This window comes from Erythranthe guttata, chromosome 11 (assembly GCF_056151865.1).
Source record: "Erythranthe guttata isolate IM_541 chromosome 11, IM_541, whole genome shotgun sequence".
NCBI classification, from domain to species: domain Eukaryota; kingdom Viridiplantae; phylum Streptophyta; class Magnoliopsida; order Lamiales; family Phrymaceae; genus Erythranthe; species Erythranthe guttata.
Window position 1 is genome coordinate 16,809,969 of NC_142543.1, and position 25,258 is coordinate 16,835,226.

Sequence of the window (25,258 nt, forward strand, 5' to 3'; positions counted from 1 at the left end):
CATCTACCAAGTTGGGGCATCTATTTAAGGGCAAACCAAACACGAATTAGAGGACTTTTGACAGAACCTTGGAGCAAGAGGAGCAAGAGAACGAAGAAACGAAGACGAAGACCTGACGAATCTTCATCATAATTCTTCTTTCACTTATATTTTCTTAATCTATGACTTTTATTACTTTTATTATGTTTTTCGTTATGAGTAGCTAAGTTTTTAATCTAGGATTTTGTTGGAACACTATGTGGGGATGGTGAACCCGTTTTCTTGAGATTATGCAATTATGATTTTATGATTATTTCTTCTACTTGTTATGATTGTTAGTGCATGAACTTGATCAATTTATGTGTTTTATCTGTGATTATTGGGATTGACTTGACAGAGCTATTTTGATAATTAGACGGTAAGTAGAAGAGCCTTCGAGTAGTTTTCACCGGATGAGTGTGTCAATTGCATGTGGTGTCGTAGACATACATATATCACCTTAGGTAGCCATTTACGAGACTTGTTAGTTAATGCTTTATTTATAATTGGTTTTCATAGACATATAGTGAATCGTTTATGAATAATAGACTATAATACACGCGACAGCGGGTTATGAGTAAATTAGTGTCTCGGGTTAATAATCATGAATCATATATTTCATAATTGAGGGGTTTTGGGTGAGCAATTCTTGCATAGGGGGAAGATAAAATTCTAGATCCGTTTTATATTGATATTTTCTCGTGATTCTTTGCTTTCTTAATTAGTTTAATTGTTTAATTGATTTACTTCGACAAACTTGCGTAGGCTGGATAAAAATCATAGTTGTTAGAATTTGGTACTTAGGATTGGATAATATGAGTATTCCATGTGGGATCGACATCTGACTCTCACGAGTCCACTTTTACTACTTGTTTGCGATACGTGCACTTGCGTGTTAGGTATTTAGCACCCAACATTATGCGTGCTGTCACATAACAATACTAAAATCGATCGAAGGAAAATTGTGGTGATTTCGAAGAAGACGACTTCAGTGGAGGCGTGTCGGCGGAGTAGCCATATTTGAACGATTTTATATTTGGGAAGGTAGGTGGATAATCGTGGGAATCTAGGGTGAAAGAAAGTGTAGTATTATTACTACTCAAACAATATGACTTTTGTTTGATGAGGAAAATGAGATTGAGCATTTCCCTATTATTGTAATGTTTGGGAACTATATCTAAGAGTCCAAAAAAATTCCTACAATTTCGCGTTTACATTTATCTTAGGGGAGTTAGATGTTACATTGGGTGGATTTGAACCGTAAATTTGACTAGATAACTACCTACTAAATATACATAGACATAAGTGTGAGTGTGTGATTATTTATAAATTTACGGTTCAAATCCATCCAGTATAAATAACCAGGTGCATCATTTAATTACCCTTAATCATACTTTTAAGAGGTTATCCTTAACTAAAAAAACTTGTTCTTATCCTTAATAAAAATTAGATTTCATGGTATCTCAAAATTGCCCTTAATTAAATATGGCAATTCTTTTTATTTGCTTCTCCAAATTTCATTTAATGGTGAAATGAAGAAATATAAAAGCTATTGGGACACGTTTGAAATGGTCACCACCACTTAGTCCAAATTTTCACATTGAAAAGTTTAATTAATTGCTCTTTTCTATTAATCTACCGAGGGCATAAAAGAATTCATGGCAGTATTTATCTCTACTAAACAAAAACACCAAATTAAAAATAATAATAATAATAATAATTATTATTATATATATATAAAGAATGTTTTGCTAGTTGCTACTTGTAATTCGAAATCTTTTATCAAGAATCTAGTTAACTTGTAATCTTGAAAATATGAAGAGCTCGAATAATCTAATCTTGAGCATTGTTTTCTTGACGGTGCTTCTCTTCATCAATGGTTTGCTCTTTACCTTATTTGAAAAGTGACAATTTATAGTTTACATACATCCACAATTTATTTTTTATTTTTTATATATATATATTTTAATTATTTCATTAAAAATGACTAATTGCACCCCAACTTATTGTGTATTTACATATCTGACCACAATTGTTGGTGGCTTCATTGTGCAGCACTCTCTCTTTTACAAATTTAGTTTCCCTATGTGCTAGTGATTTTTTTTTTTTTTCTTTTTTATTATTTTCTAAATTATTACTGCTTTAAAATCATGAACTAACAAATTTCTATATTATATTTTGTCACTATTATTAAAATCCGTTATTCATTTACTTGAACATTTCTTTGTTAATTTATATTTTATAAATTTTTGATGTTCCGAAAAGTTGAAATTATATATAGGATCAACTATTCTAATGTCTACGAGTTAATTCACGAGCGCGACAATAAAATTATACAATTAACAGTTATAATAATTCAATGATTTTTTTTTTAATATTTATATTTTAATGTGTGTAAACTGTAAATGCAGAAATTGGATCAGCTAATAGTTTGGAGGAAAATGAAGAGAAATTTAAAATGCCAATAATGCAGAGCAGAACTTATAGAGGTATATGTGAGGATAACAGATGTAGCTCTGCTTGCGTGGCGGAGCGGTTTCAACACGGATTTTGCTATAGGAAAGGCAGAAAACCTGTTTGTATGTGCTCTAATTTCAATAGCAAATGATGGTGATAACATATATATAATGGCAATAATTAATACAATAAAGATATAATTTTAAAAAAATTGTGTGCATTTTCATATATTTTCAAGGCTAAATTACAGCAACCCTCTGATGTATGGTTAAATTACAAAAAAAAAAAAACCTTACGTTTGGATAATTATAACCACACCTTAATTATGAATCCTCTTATATGTCCACTTTTACGGTGTCAAATTTAGTGGAATCTTCTAGATTAAATGAAAATATTCTCCTATTTGTACCCATTTTACCCCACTCGAGCTCCACATTTTGAAACAAGACGATATACCATAAAATATGTCTATTGGCTCGTAAATATCAGATTGTGGTGCATTGGAAACTGTATTTTTGCACAAAACGAATACAAATTAGAGAAAATTCAACGGTATCTAGAAGATTATGTTAAATTTGACACTATAAAGATGGACGCGCATGTGTATTACATTTGAAGCATCGCTTATGATTTTTGTTCAATGCATGACCTTTAATTATTTGATCGGATTTTAATATCATGTCGAATGACCACCTCATCTAAAAGTTTAAACTATTTGCTGAGGTGAATGATTTAATATTTATATTTACAACGGGGTTGTCAATGATTCATTTCAGTAGTAAAATATAGAACAATGATGGGCTAATATTAAACACATGGTTCATGTGTGCTTTAAATTCTATGTATTTAAAATTTATATAATTTCTATTCATAATATAAAATTAGAAAAAATAAATTCTTCTAATAGATGCATGTAAAATATTTTAAATTAAATATATAATGCGAAGTGGGTGCACTCGGGTCCACAAAACCATATGGTAGATTCTCTCCCGGATCCACAAAATCGTGCTCGTAACGACTGGGGCACTTTGTTTCACCATGCTCCAATACCCCGCAAAGAAAGCACAAGTTGGGTAGTCGTTCGTATTTGCTCGCCACCAATTTTGCCCAATGAAATTCTTCACAACCCGGAGAAACGAGGAGGGGGCAAATCTAAAGGGTCTACTCACTTTGGAAATTCTGGGCATAATAGACCCTTTAGGTTTGAGCCGATGTTGACGCGTAAAGAAGAGTGCGAGGATATAATCAGACAACAATGGTGTGGTACCGCGGGGACCAAAATTGATATTTACAAAACAATGGGGGACCAAAATTTATATTTACAATTACTGATTTATTTTTTGAAACTACCTTAAGTCAATTTGTGTAATGTTTAGAAAATATTTATAAACTGGGCACCCGTGACTTTCTTCTAATTGTTAGAAAAAGCTTTTGATGTTTAATTTATCGACAAAAATCATCCAAAAACTACAAAAATAAATAAATTAATAGATTATAGATGCATCACACGGGCTAAAATTCTAGTTATCACTACAGAAACTGTTTTATGTGACGCAAGAACTCGTCGCAAAAACTCAATATATTGTCGCAAAAAAAATAAGGTGACGATATATTTCGTCACAGGGGTCGTCGCGTAGGCCCCGTCGCGAAAGGTGTTATGTGACAAACTAAAGTTTTCGTCACCAAATATTGTGACAAAAGCAAAATTCGTCACATAAAGTTTTATTGTTGTGACGAAGTGTTCGTCGCATAAACAATATATGTTCGTCGCTAAAACGGTTGTCGTCACAAGAAGTAATCTTTTCACTTACTTCTTGTGACAAATTATTTTGTCACAGAAGACACGATATCTATTGAGACAATTATTTCGTCACAAAAAGTTATTTTTCAAAATTTTATTATAAATATATAATTTGTTATATATTTATTTATATTATTCATACTATTACCATTTAAATTAAAGAAACTAATAATACAATTTCAAAAAACTAAACAACGATTTCGGAAATAAAATTGTATTGCAATATATCGTACCATTTCACATACATATTAAATTGAAACTTGCATTAAAAAATAAACTACATAATATAAAAATACACTATCCTTCCTTCAGTGGAGCGAATTCCTCCTCACAACCTTCTTTGTACTTTCAGGCTTCAACTGTACATTTAACAAGGATCTCAAGTGCCTTGAGATAGCCTCTTTTCCACTGTAACTGACCATCATTTTTCCCAGATCAATCCACAAACCTGTATCACAAAAATAATAATAATAAATTAAATCCCATTTTTTTATTCAACAACCCTTCCATCATCAAAGCTGAATCTTCTAGCATCGAAACATAATTATAATTCTCAATTGGAGAGAATGAAAGCCGCAACCTAAATTAGACGACTCACGTATGAAACTCATCGGGTCAAAATTGAAGACTGCAAAACATGAAAAATTGGAAACTACCAATTTCCAGAGCATATACAATACATCTTCTACAAAATCCGACAAACATAATCTAAAATCTGAAAAAAAAAATTGATCAGTTTGATTTAAAACAATCAAGCTGCAGTAATAATACCTGAAGACAAAGGTGCACAAAAACTTTTCTTCACAAGCAATATGAACTTAAAATGAATCAAGCTGCAGTAATAAGGATACACTCTACACAACCAAAGTTACTCGTATAGCAACTTTATCATATTGACAAATAATTAGTATATTGTATAATGAATATCAAAAGTACTAAGAAATCTAAAATCCATGCAAACCGGACAACGAAGAGATACCTTGACAAAGAAAATGCTTGGTGCTACTCAGCCGATTCCGCTAAAGGTTCCTTCCTTGCTTGTTATTCTGCAAAGGAAAAATCAATAATTAGAAAACTATACTTACACACTAACTTTAAGCATAATAAATTAAATCTTAAAAATGCTACCACAAAAAAAAACTTTTAATTTCAAGAGTCGGTTCGCTGGTTACAATTAGCGTCCAGCCAAAACAAAACCACCATATCGAGTAGTTACAGTTCGTTTCATTACAAAGAAACTTGATCATCATTACAATGAGGTGAAATCAAGGAAACAAACAACTAAGGCAACAAGATAATTAACATGTCTCTAGAAAGGTAAGCAGCCAGAAACCGAGATAAATCTTTCCAGTATACGGTACCACATCAAAGCCTAGAGGTACATGCATCTCATAATTCTATTTTATCACCTGCATCATTAACCAAATCTTCATATGAGTAAATAAAAGAAGGACGAGTCAGAATAGTCTTCATATGACCAAATCTCGAATGATCTGCTTGAGTACAACTCTGTGTGCAACAAAGCAGCAGAAAATTGCCGAATGAAGTGAAAGAAGTAAACAATGTTTTTAATCAGTTACTTGTTCAAGAACCGGAAGAATGCCCAAGGCTATGAACCAAGGTGCATGCCTCTGACAACACCACCATAAGTGATCTTGATTTTGTAGCAGATGAGCAATCATATAGTGTTGTTCTTCCCTGCAAAAAAGAACCAGAGATGACATTAATTAAAACTATTATCTACTTACTTCAAATGAATTTGGGTCCTACACCACATGAATCCACTTAAATTGACATTCATAAATCCATTGAAGACTTGCCGTATATTTCTAATTGGTCAACTGTTGCTCTTTGTTATCATGTAGAAAACAAATTCTGAAGACTATATAATGGACTGCTATAACTTCCCTGGAAGGATAATGAAGCTTTTTATCCCTGTATAGTGCAAAACTGGGGGAATTTGTTTCCCCACAGCTAAAATACAAGCTCCTGAATAGTGCAAAAGAAAATAGCTGCTGGATGTTAAGATACTAAGAAAAAAAAATCGACTTGCTATGAAGCTTCATATGCCTAAACAAGTAGTCGACTAATTATTCAACAACAGCTTAGAGACGGTCGGTAAAGTTAATGCCGATTTTAACGGACACTGGCGAAGCAAAATCAGCATGGGGAACACCAAATTATTTTCGCTGTAGAGAATTAATTAATAGTAAACAAGAGCAGGGGGATTCCATCTACGTACTTCAATTTTTCAATGTTTTACTCTTCATCTCTTCATTTAGGGATTCATTATTGCACTTCCATTGAAGCATCATACTAGAAAACTCTATAATTCTGATTCAGAAAACCCTAATTTAAATTTAAACATCGAAGAAATTTTGAAAATTAAATTAGATATCCTTAATTTAATTTTGAGAAAAAAATCCAGTTCACGAACTTTTAGCCAAAACCTTAACATTAGATTTCAGATTAAGAGAGAAGAAAAATGATAGAGGGGTAGAGGTAGATGCTCAAAAAATCCAACTTACGCACTTCTACCCAAAATCTTAACATTCCATTGCACATTGGGAGAGAAAACAATGACAAAGGAGCAGAGGTAGAGATTTGTAGAGATTGAGAAAATAAAATTACCTTAATTTAATCGATTGAGAGACTAGCGGAGGCGACAAGCGGAAGGCTGGCGGTGGTGACGGAGGCAACAAGCGGAAGGCTGGCGGTGGTGGCAGAGGCGACAAGCGGAAGGATGAATGTGGTGGCGAAGGCAACAAGCGGAAGGCCGGCGGTGGTGGCGGAGGCGACAAGCGGAAGGATGACGGTGGTGGCGAAGGCAACAAGCGGAAGGTTGGCGGTGGTGGCGAAGGCGACGGGCGGAAGGCCGGCGGTGGTTGTTGACCACCTGACCCAAGAGCTGAAACGAGAGAGAGAGTGGAAGGAAAATGGTGAGAGAGGAAAATAATAAAATTTTAATTGATATTCAATTATAAGGATCCTTCGGTTATTAATTGTAAAAGATTTATGATAAAATTTATATTTAATTATAAATTATTTAGTTGTGACAAAATCAATTTTGTCACAATAAAAAATGAATGTGACGAAGTTACTTTGTCAAAAAACAATTAAATGTTGTCACTAAAAAGGGTGCACCGATCGTTGGAATGAGCTAGCCATTTCTTTTCATGACAAATTTATAATATTGTCATATAAAACGAACTTTATGTGACGAAAACAATTTTGTCTCATAAAATATTACTTTATGAGACGACATCTGATATCGTCATATAAACTTGTTATTTATGTGACGGATTTAACTTTCGTCACAACAAATTGTCACATAAAATACATTTTTTTGTAGTGTATATACTGTAATGAGGGGGCCAAAATATATATTGGGTTTTTGTGCATAAGTCCTTAACCAACTATCTTTATTATTTTAAGTTTAAGGGATATATCTCTTTCGTCAATAAGCATATCCCTTCAATATGTATTATAAATAAATGAAAAAATTAATGTATATGACAAAATTACCACCAACCTTGTACACCTAATTCTTAATTGTAACCTCAATTTAATCAATTTTGACCACAAAAATCCAATTTTGACTTTTTTTTTCAAACTTTTCTTTTCCTGAAATTATTTTTTTTGCTGCCGGTCTCCGGCATTGACTTTTCGATTGTTTTTTTTTCTGCCGCCGGTTTCCGGCGTTGACCGCTGGTCTCTGGCGTTGACTTTTTTTTAGTGATTTTTTTCTTCTAAATTTTTTATCCGTTTTTTTACGTCCGCCGCTAAACGTTGACCCTAATTGTATAGTCATTAACAGTAATTATATTGTCACTGGCAGTACAATAACGTAATTATACTGTCGTTGACAGTATATTAAAGTAATTGTACTGTCGTTGACATTACATTTATATGTAATTGTACTGCAACGACAATACAATTAAAGTCAACGATAATATTTTTACCTTTTTGGGTTTTTCTTTTATTTTGTTTGATTAGTTGACAAGTCAACGTAATTATATTACTGTCGCTGACAGTAAAATAACTGTAAACACAATAATATTACTGTCAACCACATCAATATTAATATTTTTCGGGTTTTTTATTTTTGTTTGAGTTGTTGACGGAGTGTAAGAATATTATTGTCTACTATTGTAATATTATTGTAAACACAATAATATTACTATGTTGACGGTAATATTACTGTTGCTACAGTAATATTACTGTCAACCACATCAATATTAATTATTTTGGCTTTTTATTATGTTTACCTTTGTTGAACGGTCAAAATATTAATATTACTCTATTACAAAATAATAATGACTTGTTGTTGTGTTAATATTATTGTGTTAGAGATTAATATAGCAATAATACTGTGTTAAGATATAGTATAGTTAATATTACTGTGTTTAACAGTAATATAGTTAATATTACTATCAACCATAAAAAATATTGTTGTTTAAACGGGGGCAAAAAGATGTTAAAGACAAAAAAATCGAAAAGAGTCAACGCTGGAGACCGGCGGACAAATTAGGATGAAAAAAAAAAATTAACGCCGGAGACCGACGGTCAACGGCGGCGATGGACGAAATTGTCCATAAAATTATGTTTTGGGTCAAAATTGAATAATTTGTGAAATTTGGGGTCAAATTGAGGTTAGATTAAATTAAACGATAAAATTTGAGCATATTAAAATACGATGGGCTATTTTAGTCTTTTACAAACATCTGGACCATACGTGGACTTTTTTGTAAAGAAATTTTTCTCTAATCCTCTTTATGAATAAATACCCATTAATGGACTTATTTATAAAGTGTCCATATATATTTACAAAATATTACAATGTTTTTTGTAATTGCCTAAAAATAATTAGTGTAATGTTTAGAAAATTTTATAAACACGGCACCCCTGTGTTTCCTCTTATTGTTAAAAAAACTTCCCGTTTAATTTATTATTTTTAGCAAACAACTCCCTTAAAACTTGTCACTTAAAGGGAAATTAGATGTTATACCTGATTATTTATACCGTAAATTTACACATAGTCACACACAAATTCATGTGTATGTGATTAGTAGATGGTCATTTAATTAAATATACGATTCAAATTTACCCAACGTAAATAACCGTGCGTAACATTTAACTCCACATGTTTACATGGGTGTGTGCTAAAAACAAAAACATTATTATGCCAATAAAATAACAGGAGGAAATCTTTTTAACAATTTGATAGCACACATTGAAATAGACTCTAATATGAAATATATGTAGGCAAACACAAGACAATTGTTTCTTTTACACACGTGCGAAGGATTAATTGCTTTTAAACCTGATAGAAAATAACTATTAAATTTATCTGACATGTATATGTCCAGGGGAATGGATTGAATTTCCCATAGTAATAGATATATCAATTGATTTTTTATTTGTTTTTGAATGCAAATTATGGAAAGAACATAAAAAATTTACAATTTTTTTTAAACTTTTTTTTTTTCAGTAACGAGTCGGAGTTCTGATTAGTTGACCATCCATTAGTTGAGTTCGAATTAGCTGACATCCAACTTTTTTTCTTCTTCTTTTAACTCTTGCTTTTGGCGGCGGGTATTTAGAGCTCTGATTAGCAGACTAAGTATTTGCTGGCCCCCGATTGTTATAGTATTGAAGTCAGTTAATTATAGCTCCGATGATCCGTCATCGAAGCAAAAAAAAAATCGAATGTTAACTAATGTTGAAGTTAACGAATGCACAAGATAAGTAACCGGAGATCCGACGACCCACAGCCTGAGAAAAGAAAAGGAAAAAAAAAAAAGGATGCCAACTAATGAGGAAGTTAACGAATGTTAAGTCAGCTAATCGGAGCTCCAACGACCCACCACTGAAAAAGAAGTTGAAAGAAAGAAAATAAAATGTCATATAATGTTAAAGTTAATTAATGTTGAGTCAGCTAATCGGAACTACGACGATCCAAGCCAAAGCCAAACACACACACACATACACACACACACACACATATATATATATATATATATATATATATATATATATATATATATATATATATATATATATATTATATACACACACACATTAAGAAAAAATAAAAAGGGGGTTCAGTCGAGTCAGATCTGACCGAACTTGATGGGTGGGGTGAGATGGGATGGGGTGGATTGGTTTATCTCAAATATAAATGTGATTATTTGACAAAACCCCTCATATGACATTTACTATTAGAGGGGATTTTTTTTTCCTCCAATTTTAAGATAAATCCATAATCTAATATTAAATTTCATAATACAATTATACCCTTAATCAAACTAATACCCACATTGATTATACTCTCTCTCTCTCTCTCTATATATATATATATATATATATATATATATATATATTTCTCTCTCTCCAATCACCATCTCTAGTTCTGTTTTTCTTCTCTCGGCGACGAAAAGAAGGACCACATCCCTCTTCTCCTTTTCTATACCTCGCCAACGTCCATCATAGCCCACCACCACCCCTGATAATCCTCATCTCACTTGCATATCTCGTCGCCACCGAGATTCATGGAAATCCAATCAGACGATCCCCCACCATCCCCTTTGACGAGTACGTTTCACCACCTCGAAGAAGACTTTGAGGCATAAACTATTAAGATTTTGAGACATAAACTAAATAAAATGATAGTTGTGAAGATTGAATTATGGGTATTTATAAGTGAAAGTAATAATTTAGAATTTTTTCAAAATTTCAAAATTCAAAAAATATCAAAATTCAATCTTTCTTTTAAATTAAATCGTATTTTTTTATATTTTTAAAAATTAAATATGTATGCATTTGTTATTAGTGGAGATTTTTGATATTAATAATAGTCAACATGACCATTAACAATTTATAAAACATTAGTTATACAATTATTATAATCATTTTACAATGTTATTTATATTTATAGTTAGGATTATTAGACCAAGGAATATATATAACATAAACAAAAGGTGTAAAATGATAACAATAAATAATGTTAAATAGATTATTAATTATCATATTCATTATTACTAAATAATTTTGATTAAATTATTAATAAATATAATATAATAAAAAAATAAAAGAAATTGAAAGGACTTGAGCTTAATTCATTTAAATCTTACGATGCGATTCTAATATTTGAATAATGTAAATGTAAAAAAAATATTAAATGATATGACCTATGATTTAATTATTACGATTGTTACAAATTAAACCAATTATTAAAATAGAAATCACATCATAATATTTTGATTATACTCGTCATATATAGTTTTATTTTTAAAGTAGAAAATTAATTAGAATGAGATATAATCTATTTTTGTTAAAATAAACATCATCTATATTTTTAAATAATTATCTTATGATAAAATAATCAATAATTTTAATAAGTTCTTGTCAACAATTGAGGTTAATCAATCTAAATTAATTGAAATGAGTTATAATCTATTTTTTTTAATAAACATCTTATTTTATTTTTCATTCGAATTTTTCACAATATCAATTTTAATAACATAAGTGAGTTTGTATTAAGTTAACGCGTTTGTTTATATATTGAATTAATTCAATACTTTATATTTTTCAATAGTGAAGATTATATTGATATAGTAATTAATAATAGATGTTTTGAAGTATTGAACCGTGATTCTATATATATTTTAAAAAGTTTCTTACATTGCATTTGTTAATAATTTAATTAAAAGTATTCAATAATAATTAATATGAAAATTAATAATTTATTTAACATATTTATCATTTTACACTAGAATTGTATATTATCTATATTTATTGTCTACATTTAAACAAATAAGTTCGTTGCCTCAGTGGCTAGAGTTGCCTAATTCTACCCTATTCACCCGAGATCGAATCCTAGAATGTCCGAATTTTGGACAAAAAGCCCCAAAACCCGGGTTGACCCGACGGGTCCTCGGGTCCGGGTCTTCCCGCCCCACCCGCCAGGTCGACCCGTCGGGTCTTGGTTCCAATATATCTGGACCCGAAACTGACCCGTGCTTGGGTGGGTCCGGGCCAGGTCCGGGTCAAACCCGGCCTGTGGCCATGTCTAGATGGAGGTAGTCCTGGATTTTTGAAGTTTTAGTAGTTCATGTGTTCAGGTGTTTAAATCGGACAAAAGCCCCAAAACCCGGGTTGACCCGACGGGTCCTCGGGTCCGGGTCTTCCAGCCCCACCCGCTAGGTCGACCCGTCGGGTCTTGGGTCCAATATATCTGGACCTGAAACTGACCCGTGCTTGGGTGGGTCCGGGCCAGGTCCGGGTCAAACCCGGCCTGTGGCCATGTCTAGATGGAGGTAGTCCTGGATTTTTGAAGTTTTAGTAGTTCATGTGTTCAGGTGTTAAAAACACTGTATGAGTTGATACTTTTTTTTTGTTTATACATGTTGCTACTATAATTAATGGTGTATGTTTACTCAATTCTTATGTATTAGTAGTTTTTGTTTTTGTTTCTATGTGACAGAATATAGACACAAAAGAAGGAGACTAAACAAAACGGCACGTACAACTTTAATTTGGAGTGATTCTGTACGAGCTATTGATGGATCGAAAAATTGAGGAAAACGAATCGGACGGGGCTCTATTGATGTTGTACTCATCTCCATGTATATTTTAGATCGCCCAAGAGTGGATTTCTAATTCTCACGAGTCAGTAAATAGTGGATTACACTTACGATGAATAGTGGATTTCAAATTCAGACAGTGAATAGTGAACTTTAAACTCATGCAGTGAATAGTGAATTACGTTAATTTTACAGTGGATTACAACAATTTAACGGTGAATTTTACGTTATTTTATTTATATATATTTTTATAATGAATGCGATAAATTTTACCGAATGTGTATTGGATTTCATTTTTTGGTAAAATTGTTGGAAAAAAAAATAATTTTTTAAAACAATGAAGTTTTCAATAAGTTTATAGTGATTTTTTTTAATAGACAACGTTAATTACTTATCGATAAGCTTATAATGAATTTTCATAATGGACTACGTACATTAATATATAGTGGATTTCGGTAAGTTTATAGTGAATTTTTGTAAAGGAATACATTAATTACATAGTGATTTCCGTTAATTACATAGTGATTTTCGATAAGTTTATACTGGATTTCAATTTGTTAAAAACTATGTTTTTTAAATCAAAATGTAAAAAGAGAATTTTTAAAAAATCAAAATTAAAAATCCATTTTTAAAAACGAAAATATATTTTTTTAAATAAAATCAAAAGTTTATATTTTTCTTATAAAAAAAAGCTTCAGAATAAAAATAAAGTAATAATAAAAATAAAACACCCACTTAATCAAAATTAAAAAAACCAATTTTCTGCAAAAAAATTTCAAAATTAAAAACATAATTAAAAAACTTAATTTTTTTTTAATATAAATAGTATGAAATTTTTGAGAGATTTTTGGGAGTGGACGGATATTTAGAGGAGTTATTTTGGAAAATAAATTAAACATTAAAATTCAAAAAATACACCAAGGGTAATTTAAGTATTCTGCTATGGATGGGGTTATCCTAAAAATTGGGATTATTAATTGGATTTATCCCTTTTAGGAAATTGGATTTATCTTATATAACCCCAATTGAAATATGGCACTTTATAAATAAGCCCATCAAAGGGTCATAAAGAGATCCAGACAATAAACTGTTATACAAAAAAATCCACACATGGTCCAGAGGATTGTAAAAGACGAAAATAGTCCATCATACATTAATATGCTTAAATTTCATCATTTAATTTAATATAACCTCAATTTGACCCCAAATTTCACAAATTATTCAAATTTGACCGAAAACACATTTTTATGGACAATTTCGTCCGTCACCGCCGGTCTCCGGCATTGATTTTTTTTTCCTCCTGATTTTTCCGCCGGTTTCCGGCGTTGATTTTTTTCCTGATTTTCCGGCACCAGTTTCCAACGTTGACTTTTTCGATTTCTTTTCTTTTCTGTAACATCTTTTTTTTTCGGGTTTAAACAAAAATATTATTGTGATTGACATTAACATTAACTATATTACTGCTAAACACAGTAAAATTAACTATACTACAGTTTAACACAATAATATTGCTATATTAATCTCTAGCACATTAATATTAACAAACAAAACTCATTATTATTGTGTAATAGAGTAATATTAATATGTTTACCGTTCTACAAATGTAAACATAATAAAAAGCCAAAGGAATTAATATTACTGTGAGTGACAATAATATTACTATAACAGCAGTAATATTACCGTCAACCACAATTATATTACAATAATAGACTGTAATATTATTACGTTACTCCATGAATAACTCAAATAAAAAAAAACACAAAAAAAAAACCCAAACAAAATAATAATATTGATGTGGTTGACAATAATATTACTATAACAACAGTAATATTACCGTCGACCACAATAATATTATTGTGTTTACAGTAATATTACAATAATAGACAGTAATATTATTACGTTACTCTGTAAATAACTCAAGCAAAGCAAAAAAAACCCAAAAAAATAATAATATTAATGTGGTTGACAATAATATTATTGTGTTTAAATTTATTTAACTGCCAACGACGGTAATATAATTACGTTGACTTGTCAACAAATCAAACAAAATTAAAAAAAAAATAACAAAAAAAAAATAATAATATTGTCAATGACTCTAATTGTACTGTCAACGACAGTACAATTACATAAGTGTATTGTCAACGGCAGTACAATTACGTTAATGTACTGTCAGTGACAGTATAATTACGTTAATTTACTGTCAGTGACAGTATAATTACTGTCAATGACATCACAATTATGGTCAACATTTAACGCGGGCTAAAGAAATAAAAACACTGAAAAAAGTCAACACCGGAATCCGGCGGCGGAAAAAACAGATCAGGAAAAAAAATTGAAAAGTCAACGCCGGAATTCGCTGGCAAAAAGATATTTTTTGAAAAAAAAAGTTTTTGAAAAACAAAAAGTTAAAGTTGGATATTTGGGTCAAAATTGATTAAATTGGGTTTACAATTAAGAAGTGAATGTAAAGGGTTGGGGGTAATTTTGTCATATACATGAATTATTTTTCTTTATTTATTATAAATATTAAAGAAATGAATTTTTTTGATGAAAAATATATAACTCCTAAACCTAGAATAATAAAGACCCCACAAAAATATATATAGGTCTATTTTGATTTGTAATAAAACTTTTATCCATGAACATAGCTCAAATTCACCCAAAGAAAAAATTAGTAGCCCACAAGAATAAGACATTTCCGTGGTTTTTCCTTATTGCCATATTAAAATATATACATAATTGTAACTTAACCTTATGTAAATGGGTCTTTGTAATTTACCTTATAATCATAATGATTAAATAATTAAATACTAAGATCCTATTGACATATACTTACGAGTCACAAACTTTTAGCAAACTATATTACAAAATTTACAGCACATGCACAAAACATACTCAATAATAGGCTTACAAATTAATTTTAATTTGAGGAAAACAGCCCATAAAGCATTATAAACTGAAATAAATTGTCAACTGTAAAATCAAAATAATTCTTGAATAAACAATTGAAAAAATCGCTCGAAACACATTGTTGGAACCACGGCTGCAATTTGACGATTGACCACGAAACTTGTGGATGAGGCTTAGACTCCATTTGTTCTCTAATTTTATAGGTAACAAGTTGCTGCAATAAAGACCACGATAATATGGAGATAGGCAAGGTGAGGCGCGGACTAGGTCGCTTTCTTAAGACGAATTTCACGACCCCTTCTCTAATGAGGTGCAAAAAGGTTCCGATCGTGTCGCCTATGGGATATAACAGCCCAGCCTATCTCTCTGCTGTAACTTCACCGAAATTGCACGTTCGAGTGAAGTAGAAGCTTACACCCGACACCCAACAAGAGCTCAACATGTGTATACAATATAGATGATATATGATCTTTAGAAATATAATTTTCTCTCTACTCTCATCCCTCTACAAAGACACCAAAACCCCCTTTATATAGTATAAAATATAACAACCATAAAATCTCTATTTAATATATAATTAAAGAAAATATGGAGGTTTTATGAGGCAAAATAATAATTTTGTAGGTTTCAAAATAGTGGTCTAAATGACCTCATAAATGTGGTCAAAGACAATATTTATATTTTATAATAAAATATATATTTTTATTAAAATACTCCAACAATCCCCCACTTATTTTAATAAAAATAAGAAGAAGAATAATCCTTGAGCTCTTGCGGAATATTATGCATAATGAAAGTGAGCAATGCCTTGAAACTTTCACTTAGTACAATATGTTTCCCGTACTAGAATCAAAGTGGACTTAGCCTTGAAACAGTGACCCTTGGGGCACGTAGAATCATATTGCACACATAATACTCAAAGTGTCCCGATCGAAGCTTCTAAAGCCAGCACATTAACGGCCATGTGCTTTACCCCATTTCTCGTGAGAGCTCTAGAGAATAGCCTATAATTCTCGTAGGAAGCGGCCCCACTTCCACACTCACAAGGTGAATTCTATCAAGGATGTTTACGTAACTCCAACACCCCACGCATTCGGGCTATAGAACTCATTAAGAGATCAAAGTCTCAACCTCACAATTCGTTACGAGCTTTATTAGTGCACACGCACCATAGGCATGGATAATAAAAGTGTGCACTTTTATCACTATCAAGTTGCTTTCAGATTCGTTTTTCTTCGCCTAGTTCGTAGGATCTCTAGCCCCTAGGCGGTAGTATCCTCATCAACAACTTTACAAAATATATTAGGCTTTAATCCAAACCCCCTCGATGCATTTCAGATTATTTCTGAAATAATGTGAAATATAATTTCACAAATTTAATAGTGCTTATCCGACATTTAGTCTCAAAAACTCAATGGTTTATTAACCATTCTCAAATAATTTTACATGTAATATCTCATAGATTTTCACGTGAATATTCACATAAATTCACAGTACTGTATTTACTTTTAATGGTTCGGGATTCCATTAAAAGATTCTCGCAATATGCCAACTGCAGTTTTTCAATCTCATTTATCAAAGCACGAAGCATTTGATTTTTCTCAATCATATTTATCAAAGCACAAAGCATTTGATTTATTCTCACTAAGATCTTATGTATCACATTCGGTATCAATCGGCCTCTTCACAGGCTAATGTCAAAACAATCAATCAAAATTGATATGAATTTTGACTTATAAATTATCGATATAGCTCATTCACACAAGGAAAACATGTAATCAAGTAGGAATATAATTCCTCTTATTTAGATTTTCAATAACCAACAATATTGAAAACTTACAAAAACGTTTTACTTCACACATCACAAATCACAAATTTATTCTCGCAAATCAATATCCACTTTTAGCCATTCGTAAATAAAATCTATGTCACGTATATGCAAAATTAGGCCTTTACTAATTACTTGCATATTCAAGATTGCAAATAAAGCATAATGTATCACATTATCACTATAAACAATTTGCGATCATAAAATAAGCAATTAAGCATATACCACATTAAAATCAATTAAAACATACTCATACAAGTAGACACTAAAAAACCCCACTATTTCTCAATACTCAAAGCATACCAATGAATCATGAATCAAAATAAAATGTATTGACTCTGATATGCTCATTTTCGCAATTAAAATTTAGTACTAATACCCTCACTATTTCTCAATATTAAAAGCATATTGAGCAATTCATAAAATGTTTAAACATATGCAACAGTACCTCTACCAAATGAATCATGATTAAAGTTAAGATACCAATTATAATCATGCTTATTTCTCAAATAGAGGCAATAGCCATAATCTCTTTATACTTTAAAAAATTATGTTAAAAAAGAAATAATTTATCAAAGTTATTTTCTGAATTTAAAAACCTTGGACTCTCATTAGTCATTACTGCCACAATAAAGACAAATTACGTGTCTTTTAAAATTACTTCTACAAGCATGCTTATGCAAATTAATTTACATAAACTACTGGCATAATCGTGCATTAAATATTACTTTATTTTAGCAAATATAACCGATTACTCAGGCAAATAAATACAAGCAAAACATTTCAATATTTTGTTTTTTTTATTTTCTTTTGAACGGTCCATCACTAATAATATGCATTAGTAGCCAATGTAATTGGAGCAATTAAATAATAATAAATGCATTATTTGAGATGTGTGTATCAATTTTTCATGCTGCTAATATTTGACACTAAAAGCAATTCAATCTCTCATGCATCATCGTACGGGACTCATGCAATTTATGTATTGTTCATAAAGGTCAATTAACAAGCATTAAAATTTGACCACTAAGAATTTTCTATCTTAGTTCCAGAAATATATATTATTCTATCGCAGAAAATAATCATAGAAGATGAACATACCAGATTTGATAATTCGCACTTAGATACCTCAATATTCTATGGATTCCTCAAAAATCGCACAATTTGACAGCTCTAGCCGTGCTCAGTATTTGGAGTATATCTCTCTCGTTCGGTGTTCGATTTCAGTGATTCAAGATGTTTCGAACAGCCAACAAAAATGCCTACAACTTTCGTGTTTTACACATTCTCAGAATATGATTATATCAGGTCCGAAATTTGACTCAAAGTCTGCCCTCGTGAATTGTACGAAAATTCACCTATACAAAAAATAAGATCGTTAATTTTTTTTCGTCAAATCAAAATACAATAAAAATATAATTTATCATCTCCCTTTTTATCATCAAGAGCCTGTTTTGGATCATCGTCAAAACTCATCTTCATGGGATCAAAATTTCGTCTTAAATTGTTGGAACCACGGCTGCAATTTGACGATTGACCACGAAACTTGTGGATGAGGCTTAGACTCCATTTGTTCTCTAATTTTATAGGTAACAAGTTGCTGCAATAAAGACCACGATAATATGGAGATAGGCAAGGTGAGGCGCGGACTAGGTCGCTTTCTTAAGACGAATTTCACGACCCCTTCTCTAATGAGGTGCAAAAAGGTTCCAATCGTGTCGCCTATGGGATACAACAGCCCAGCCTATCTCTCCGCTGTAACTTCACCGAAATTGCACGTTCGAGTGAAGTATAAGCTTACACCCGACACCCAACAAGAGCTCAACATGTGTATACAATATAGAGGATATATGATCTTTAGAAATATAATTTTCTCTCTACTCTCATCCTTCTACAAAGACACCAAAACCCCCTTTATATAGTATAAAATATAACAACCATAAAATCTCTATTTAATATATAATTAAAGAAAATATGAAGGTTTTATGAGGCAAAATAATAATTTTGTAGGTTTCAAAATAGTGGTCTAAATAACCTCATAAATGTGGTCAAAGACAATATTTATATTTTATAATAAAATATATATTTTTATTAAAATACTCCAACACACATAATTAAATACAAGATATTCATTTATATTTTGCTAATATTTAATTTTATATGGATTCGAGTAGGTACATTCTGTTTAATTAATTTGTTCAAAACAACTCGTGATTAATCCTTATAATTGGTAAGAAAAAATGTGTTGGACCACAATAGTTCAATTATACCGTTGAATCATGACTAGATTAAAAATTTCATTTTATATGGGTAATATGTATCACACCCCCTCAAACTATACCTAATTAAATATGAGTGACAAATTCATAGAGAATATTTTAACTACATTCCTATTTTAAAATAAAGGGTAAAATTCATTTTGCACCTCTGTACTATGATAAATATATCGTTTACCCCCCTGAAGTATTGAAAACATCAAATACCCCCCTGCCGTTAGTTTTTTTCTTCTAATTCCGTTAGTCAAACACTTTGACCGACTATTGCAAAGAAATGTTGGCTTTTTTTTTAATGAAAATACCCCAAAAAATTTCTATATATAGGAAAACTAACAGCACAAAACCCACAAAAAATGAAAACTAAAAGCCCTGAAATCTATATATAGAAATTTTTTGGGGTATTTTCGTTAAAAAAAAGCCAACATTTCTTTGCAATAGTCGGTCAAAGTGTTTGACTAACGGAATTAGAAGAAAAAAACTAACGGCAGGGGGGTATTTGATGTTTTCAATACTTCAGGGGGGTAAACGATATATTTATCATAGTACAGGGGTGCAAAATGAATTTTACCCAAAAATAAAAATTGATACACATTCTTTAATTTTTATTTAACCCAAAAATACCTAATAAAAATTACGTCTCACTCTCTTCCCCTCTCTCTCACGCCGCTCGGCACCTCCTCTCTCTCTCTCTCTCTCTCTCTCTCATGTCGTCCCCAACCACCTCTCTTTTTTTTTTTTTTTTTTTTCTCACTAAACAATTCTGCTTTTAATAAATGATCAAATTCAATTATAGTGGGACAATTATGGAGGCTATGACGGTGGTTATGGTAGGTGGCGACGGCTATAGTCGCGGTTGCGATGGCTATGGTGGCGACGTCATGGGGCTGTGCGGTGGGGGTTGTGGTTATGGTTGGTTTGAGTAATATATGTTATTGAAAGCATATTCTGAATAATTAATTGTATCCGATTTTCTTATCTTGTAAGAGACTTTGCTTGGTTTGAGTTACAATGACAGATCTAGGTTTTCCTAAAGTGGGTAGGTGACTACAATCGCGGCGGCTGTGAGCATTGGCTGCAAGGGTTGGCGACGACTGAGAATTGTAGGCGACTAGAGTTTGATAGTAAAGCATAGTACTACACCATAGTATACCGTAGTATAAGTACATCGTAATATGCTATGGTACACTCTAGTATATATACCATAGTCTACAACAAACAAATTAAAAAAATGTAAACTTAAAAAAATTAAAATAAACTAATATTTTTTTTTTTTTGTAATTTTTGATATTATGTAGAAAAAAAAGATTTTACAATAGCGTATAAAATGCAATGAAGAATGAAAAAAAAAAAAGAAGATAAACGGATATTCAATAAAAAAGAATTTAAAATTATTAAATGAAGATATGAAGTATTAAATGCATCATATATAAAATGACAAATGTAGTTTGAAATTTACTTAATGTATATTTCAAATTTGTGAGTGGAGGGGTATTTTTGGAGTGAATTTTATAAAGGATGTGAAACAAATGTTTAGTTGAGATTGTCATTTAGTTCTAATAAATTTTATCATTAGAGACCTATATCCTAACACTCCTTTATTTTAATTCTATTATGATGATTAGACGAGATTTTAAAATTAACCAAAATTAACTAGTAATTCTTAGAATAGATTTTTTACATTGACCAAAATTAAGGCTGCATATAGAAATATGAATATGGGCTTAAGCCTTAAAAGTAGAATTTGGATGAATGATTCCCAATTAAAGAGCATGTAGTTTTGAATTTTGATGCTTGGTTTGTAAAATAAGTACATACTTATCGACTGATTAACTCGTCCCAACGGAAGAAAATTAAATTCTATATTAAGGGCATATATTTTTCAAAGGCCTTAACACGGTTTAATTAATTAATGGTTTTTAGGGGGAAAAAAAAAGCAATAATTATCGATTAACTTTTGTAATAAGAAAATTAGTAATAAATGATCATATCTTGATCATTGAGAGAATTTGTGAAAACCCCCACCCCCCAACTTTGTTTACTTATCTATATAAACGATCTAAAAGCAAAAAAATAATACATACAACACAAGGCTTTCTTCTAAGGAAGAGAAAAAAAAAAAAAAAAGACGCAAGGTTTCTTCACCTCTTCAAATCATGGCCCTTTACCTTTTTATTCTCATCATTTTACTCACTACACCCCCGAGCACCAGCACCCCTACAACGGTGCTTACGCTGTACAACATGTGTGACAATGATATTTGGCCAGCGTTCCAAGGCCGACCCGAGGATAGTGTCCCGAGGAACGGCGGGTTCCAGTTGAGCGCCGGACACGCGGTGTACATCAAAATGCCCCCCCAGTGGGCCGGTCGTATCTGGGCCCGCACTGGGTGCATATTTGATCGTAAGGGCAACACCACCGGAAACTGCCTCACGGGAGACTGTGCCGGTGGCAGCCTGGAGTGCGCCGGAAGAGGCGGGCAACCTCCGATGACGTTGGCAGAGTTCACCTTCGGAGTCGGGCCCATGGATATATACGGCATCAGTATCGTAGACGGCTTCAACATCCCGATGGTAATTTGGCCAGGTGGGGTGGCATTTGAACACCCAGTCAAGGGAAATTGTTCCGTCCCTGACTGCGCCGACGTGAACAAGCGTTGCCCCGAAGAATTGCAGATAAAAGGAAGCCAGGGAGAGATAGTGGCCTGCAGAAGTGCCTGCAACGCTTTCCATACGGATGAATACTGTTGCGTAGGTGCATACAGCAGCCCCGGAGCATGCAAGCCCACCAACTACTCAAGAATTTTCAAAGACGCATGCCCGGACGCCCGTTCATATGCATTTGACGATGCATCTCACACTGACTGCCAAAGAGGAGTTAGCTACACTGTTCGGTTTTGCTGAACATATCCAGCTTTCTCTGCTTTTTTCTTTTTCTGTGTTTTGGGATTGATAATAATAATAAGTAAAATAGTGAAAATGCAAGTAAAAGTGTAAAACAAATTTCTTATTTGGTTAAATGGTAAAATGATAAGTAAAGTAATTTGAGGAAAAAGTTGAAAACATTTGTACTAAAATTGAGTAAATCCGTTTATAATACGTTAGTGAATGATGTAGTGATATCTTGACTTTCTCATTTATCTTGACGTTAGTGATCTTTTATTATTTCACCTTTCTAGACTATTTTGCACCAAAATTTAATGTGTGTGTTTCTCTCTTTATATATATATATATATTTGAATTTTTAAACAATCAAAAAGAAGAAAAAAAAGTTAATCATCGAATTCCAATTTTAGCCCAATTCAAACATAATTTAAAACTCATAATTGGCCACCGAGGAATATAGGGCAAGAGATATTGGTGCCACAGTTTTCTTTTTTCGGCATGTTCTACGATGTCTCCATGCAACTCGTGTTTTTCTTTCCTCGTCTTTGGTGCCCTCTGAACTCGCCATCTTCCGTGCCCCGTCGCTGTATCGCCGTGCTTGCTTTGCTCGCTGGAGTTTGCGTGCTCCGTATTTTTAGGTGTTTGCCTTTTGTGCAAGCATCGGCGCTAGATCTTAAGGTGGTGTGTTTTAGTATTGAATGACCATCTCAACCAATAGTTTCATCTATTATTGAAATATGCAATTTAATATTAATATGTCTAATACGCCCCTTAAGTGGCTTATATTTTTCGCGAGTCTAAGTTTTATATATTTTTCACGAGTCAAGTCTCGAGTTTAGGAAAACCCGCCCCAGAACTAACCCATTGCCATAAATAGAGAGAAGAGATCTGTGTTAGACAAAATTGGTGAGAACAAGATAAAGAAGAAGAGAAGAGAGAAAGAAAGGAAGTTGAGACAGGGCCAAATTGGTGGGCAAATATGTAAATACACATTATAACGAACGGTGCAAGTGATTTCAATGTTGACCATCGGTCCTTTTAGTGCGTTTGGTAGTCCATATGGGGTATTGGTACAAATCCCTAATTCAGGAGTGTAAACCGAACTTACCTCATCTATTAGTGGCTACAACTAAATATTTTGAAGGAATAAATACACATTAAAGTTTGAAAAAGATGAAAACAAAACAAAGCAAAACAAATGAAGATCAATTAACAAGATGATAAATATGTAGATGATATGTTATGTCATTCAAAAATATCTAAATAGTCTGCCATGGAATTAAACTATAACACATTTTTAAAATAATCATATAAAAAAAATCCCAAATTCCCTCAATAATAGCACTCCGGTGTGTTATAGTTTCTTATTAATTCCACCTCTCATTGCATATTATCATTGGAATCGAAAAATAGTTTCGTCTCTAGTTTTACAGTATATATTTTACAGTATATATATATATATATATATATATATATATATATATATATATATATATATATATATATATATATATATATATATATAAATGCTCTTTGAGAAAACTCCATCATTACGTTTTTTTTATGGAGAGAAGTTAAAAATATTTATTTTTATTTGATAAAAGCCCATACTAATTTCTAGCCATTATTGTCCAATTTTGTCCCCGCCCACCACATCATTACTGTGTCACGCTTTGGTCATCAGTGATTTTTTTTTATCAGTTTTATTAATCGACTATGAAGCATAATTGATTAAAGAAATTCTTTAAAAAAAATTAATTTTGTTTGTTTTTCAATTTTTTTCCTACATCACGTATATTAATCGACTATTGAATCAGCACAGTCAATTAAGAATCTTCTACTAAAAATAACAAATCACAACTGCAAAAAAATGCAAAATCAACTATATTTTACAAAAACAAAAAATATACAAACATTATAATTGATTTATACAATTAGAATCAATAAACAAAAATAAAAATATAAAAAAGTAAAAAATTGGAGTCAATCAACCGTAATCGACTACGAGAGCATAGTCAATTTGCTTAATCGACTATTGAACATGTATATAGTCGATTAACGTTCCGGCCTGCGCGAATTTCTCTACATGCGCCGTCCTCTGCCCGATCCAACAAAAAACCCTAAATCTGTCTCCCCATCGTCACCACACCGCCGCCACACCACACTATTCAACCAATCACTCACAAGAATAAAATAAATAATTCATACAAAAAAACACAAATTAGCATTTCAATGTCCACAAAAAAAAAAAAAAAAAAAAGATTCAAGGTATTTGTCAACCATTGTTGGTCACTCCATAAACAATTTCTGAACACATGCCAAAACTAACACAAAAAAAAAGGCAAATACTTTCATCAACATCAATTGCAACAGTGATTTTCTCATGCCTCATCCTCGTAGCAGTCAACCCACTGCGTCCTCGACGACGAGCGCCAGTCTTCAGGTTCAACGTTGTCGGTGGGAAACAACTGCAGCCAACTACAGATCCGTCACCACCCTTC

At 31.9% G+C, this 25,258-nt stretch overlaps 1 protein-coding gene and 1 long non-coding RNA gene across 3 annotated transcripts; one reads left to right on the top strand and one right to left on the bottom strand.

Moving 5' to 3' along the window:
• Positions 1-4,474: 4,474 nt before the first annotated feature.
• LOC105958983 (uncharacterized) lies at positions 4,475-7,269 on the bottom strand. 2 transcript variants are annotated; one of them, XR_016034385.1, is made up of 4 exons: positions 6,908-7,269; positions 5,686-5,974; positions 5,256-5,322; positions 4,475-4,724 (listed from the first exon to the last, which is right to left on the bottom strand). It is a non-coding gene; the product is annotated as an uncharacterized LOC105958983 (long non-coding RNA). The 2 variants fall into 2 exon arrangements; XR_001172914.2 differs by having other exon boundaries at positions 5,857-5,974; positions 6,908-7,248.
• Positions 7,270-21,956: 14,687 nt separating this feature from the next.
• Positions 21,957-22,987, top strand: LOC105959462 (thaumatin-like protein). Its single transcript, XM_012983575.2, has one exon. It carries the CDS (start codon positions 22,029-22,031, stop codon positions 22,773-22,775), a length of 747 nt encoding a protein of 248 aa, XP_012839029.1. The 5' UTR covers positions 21,957-22,028; the 3' UTR covers positions 22,776-22,987.
• The last annotated feature ends 2,271 nt before the right edge of the window (positions 22,988-25,258 follow it).

What these genes read in the sequence shown, in the direction of transcription:
- LOC105959462 (XM_012983575.2), top strand. Translation starts at nt 22,029, where the DNA reads ATGGCCCTTTACCTTTTTATTCTCATCATTTTACTCACTACACCCCCG.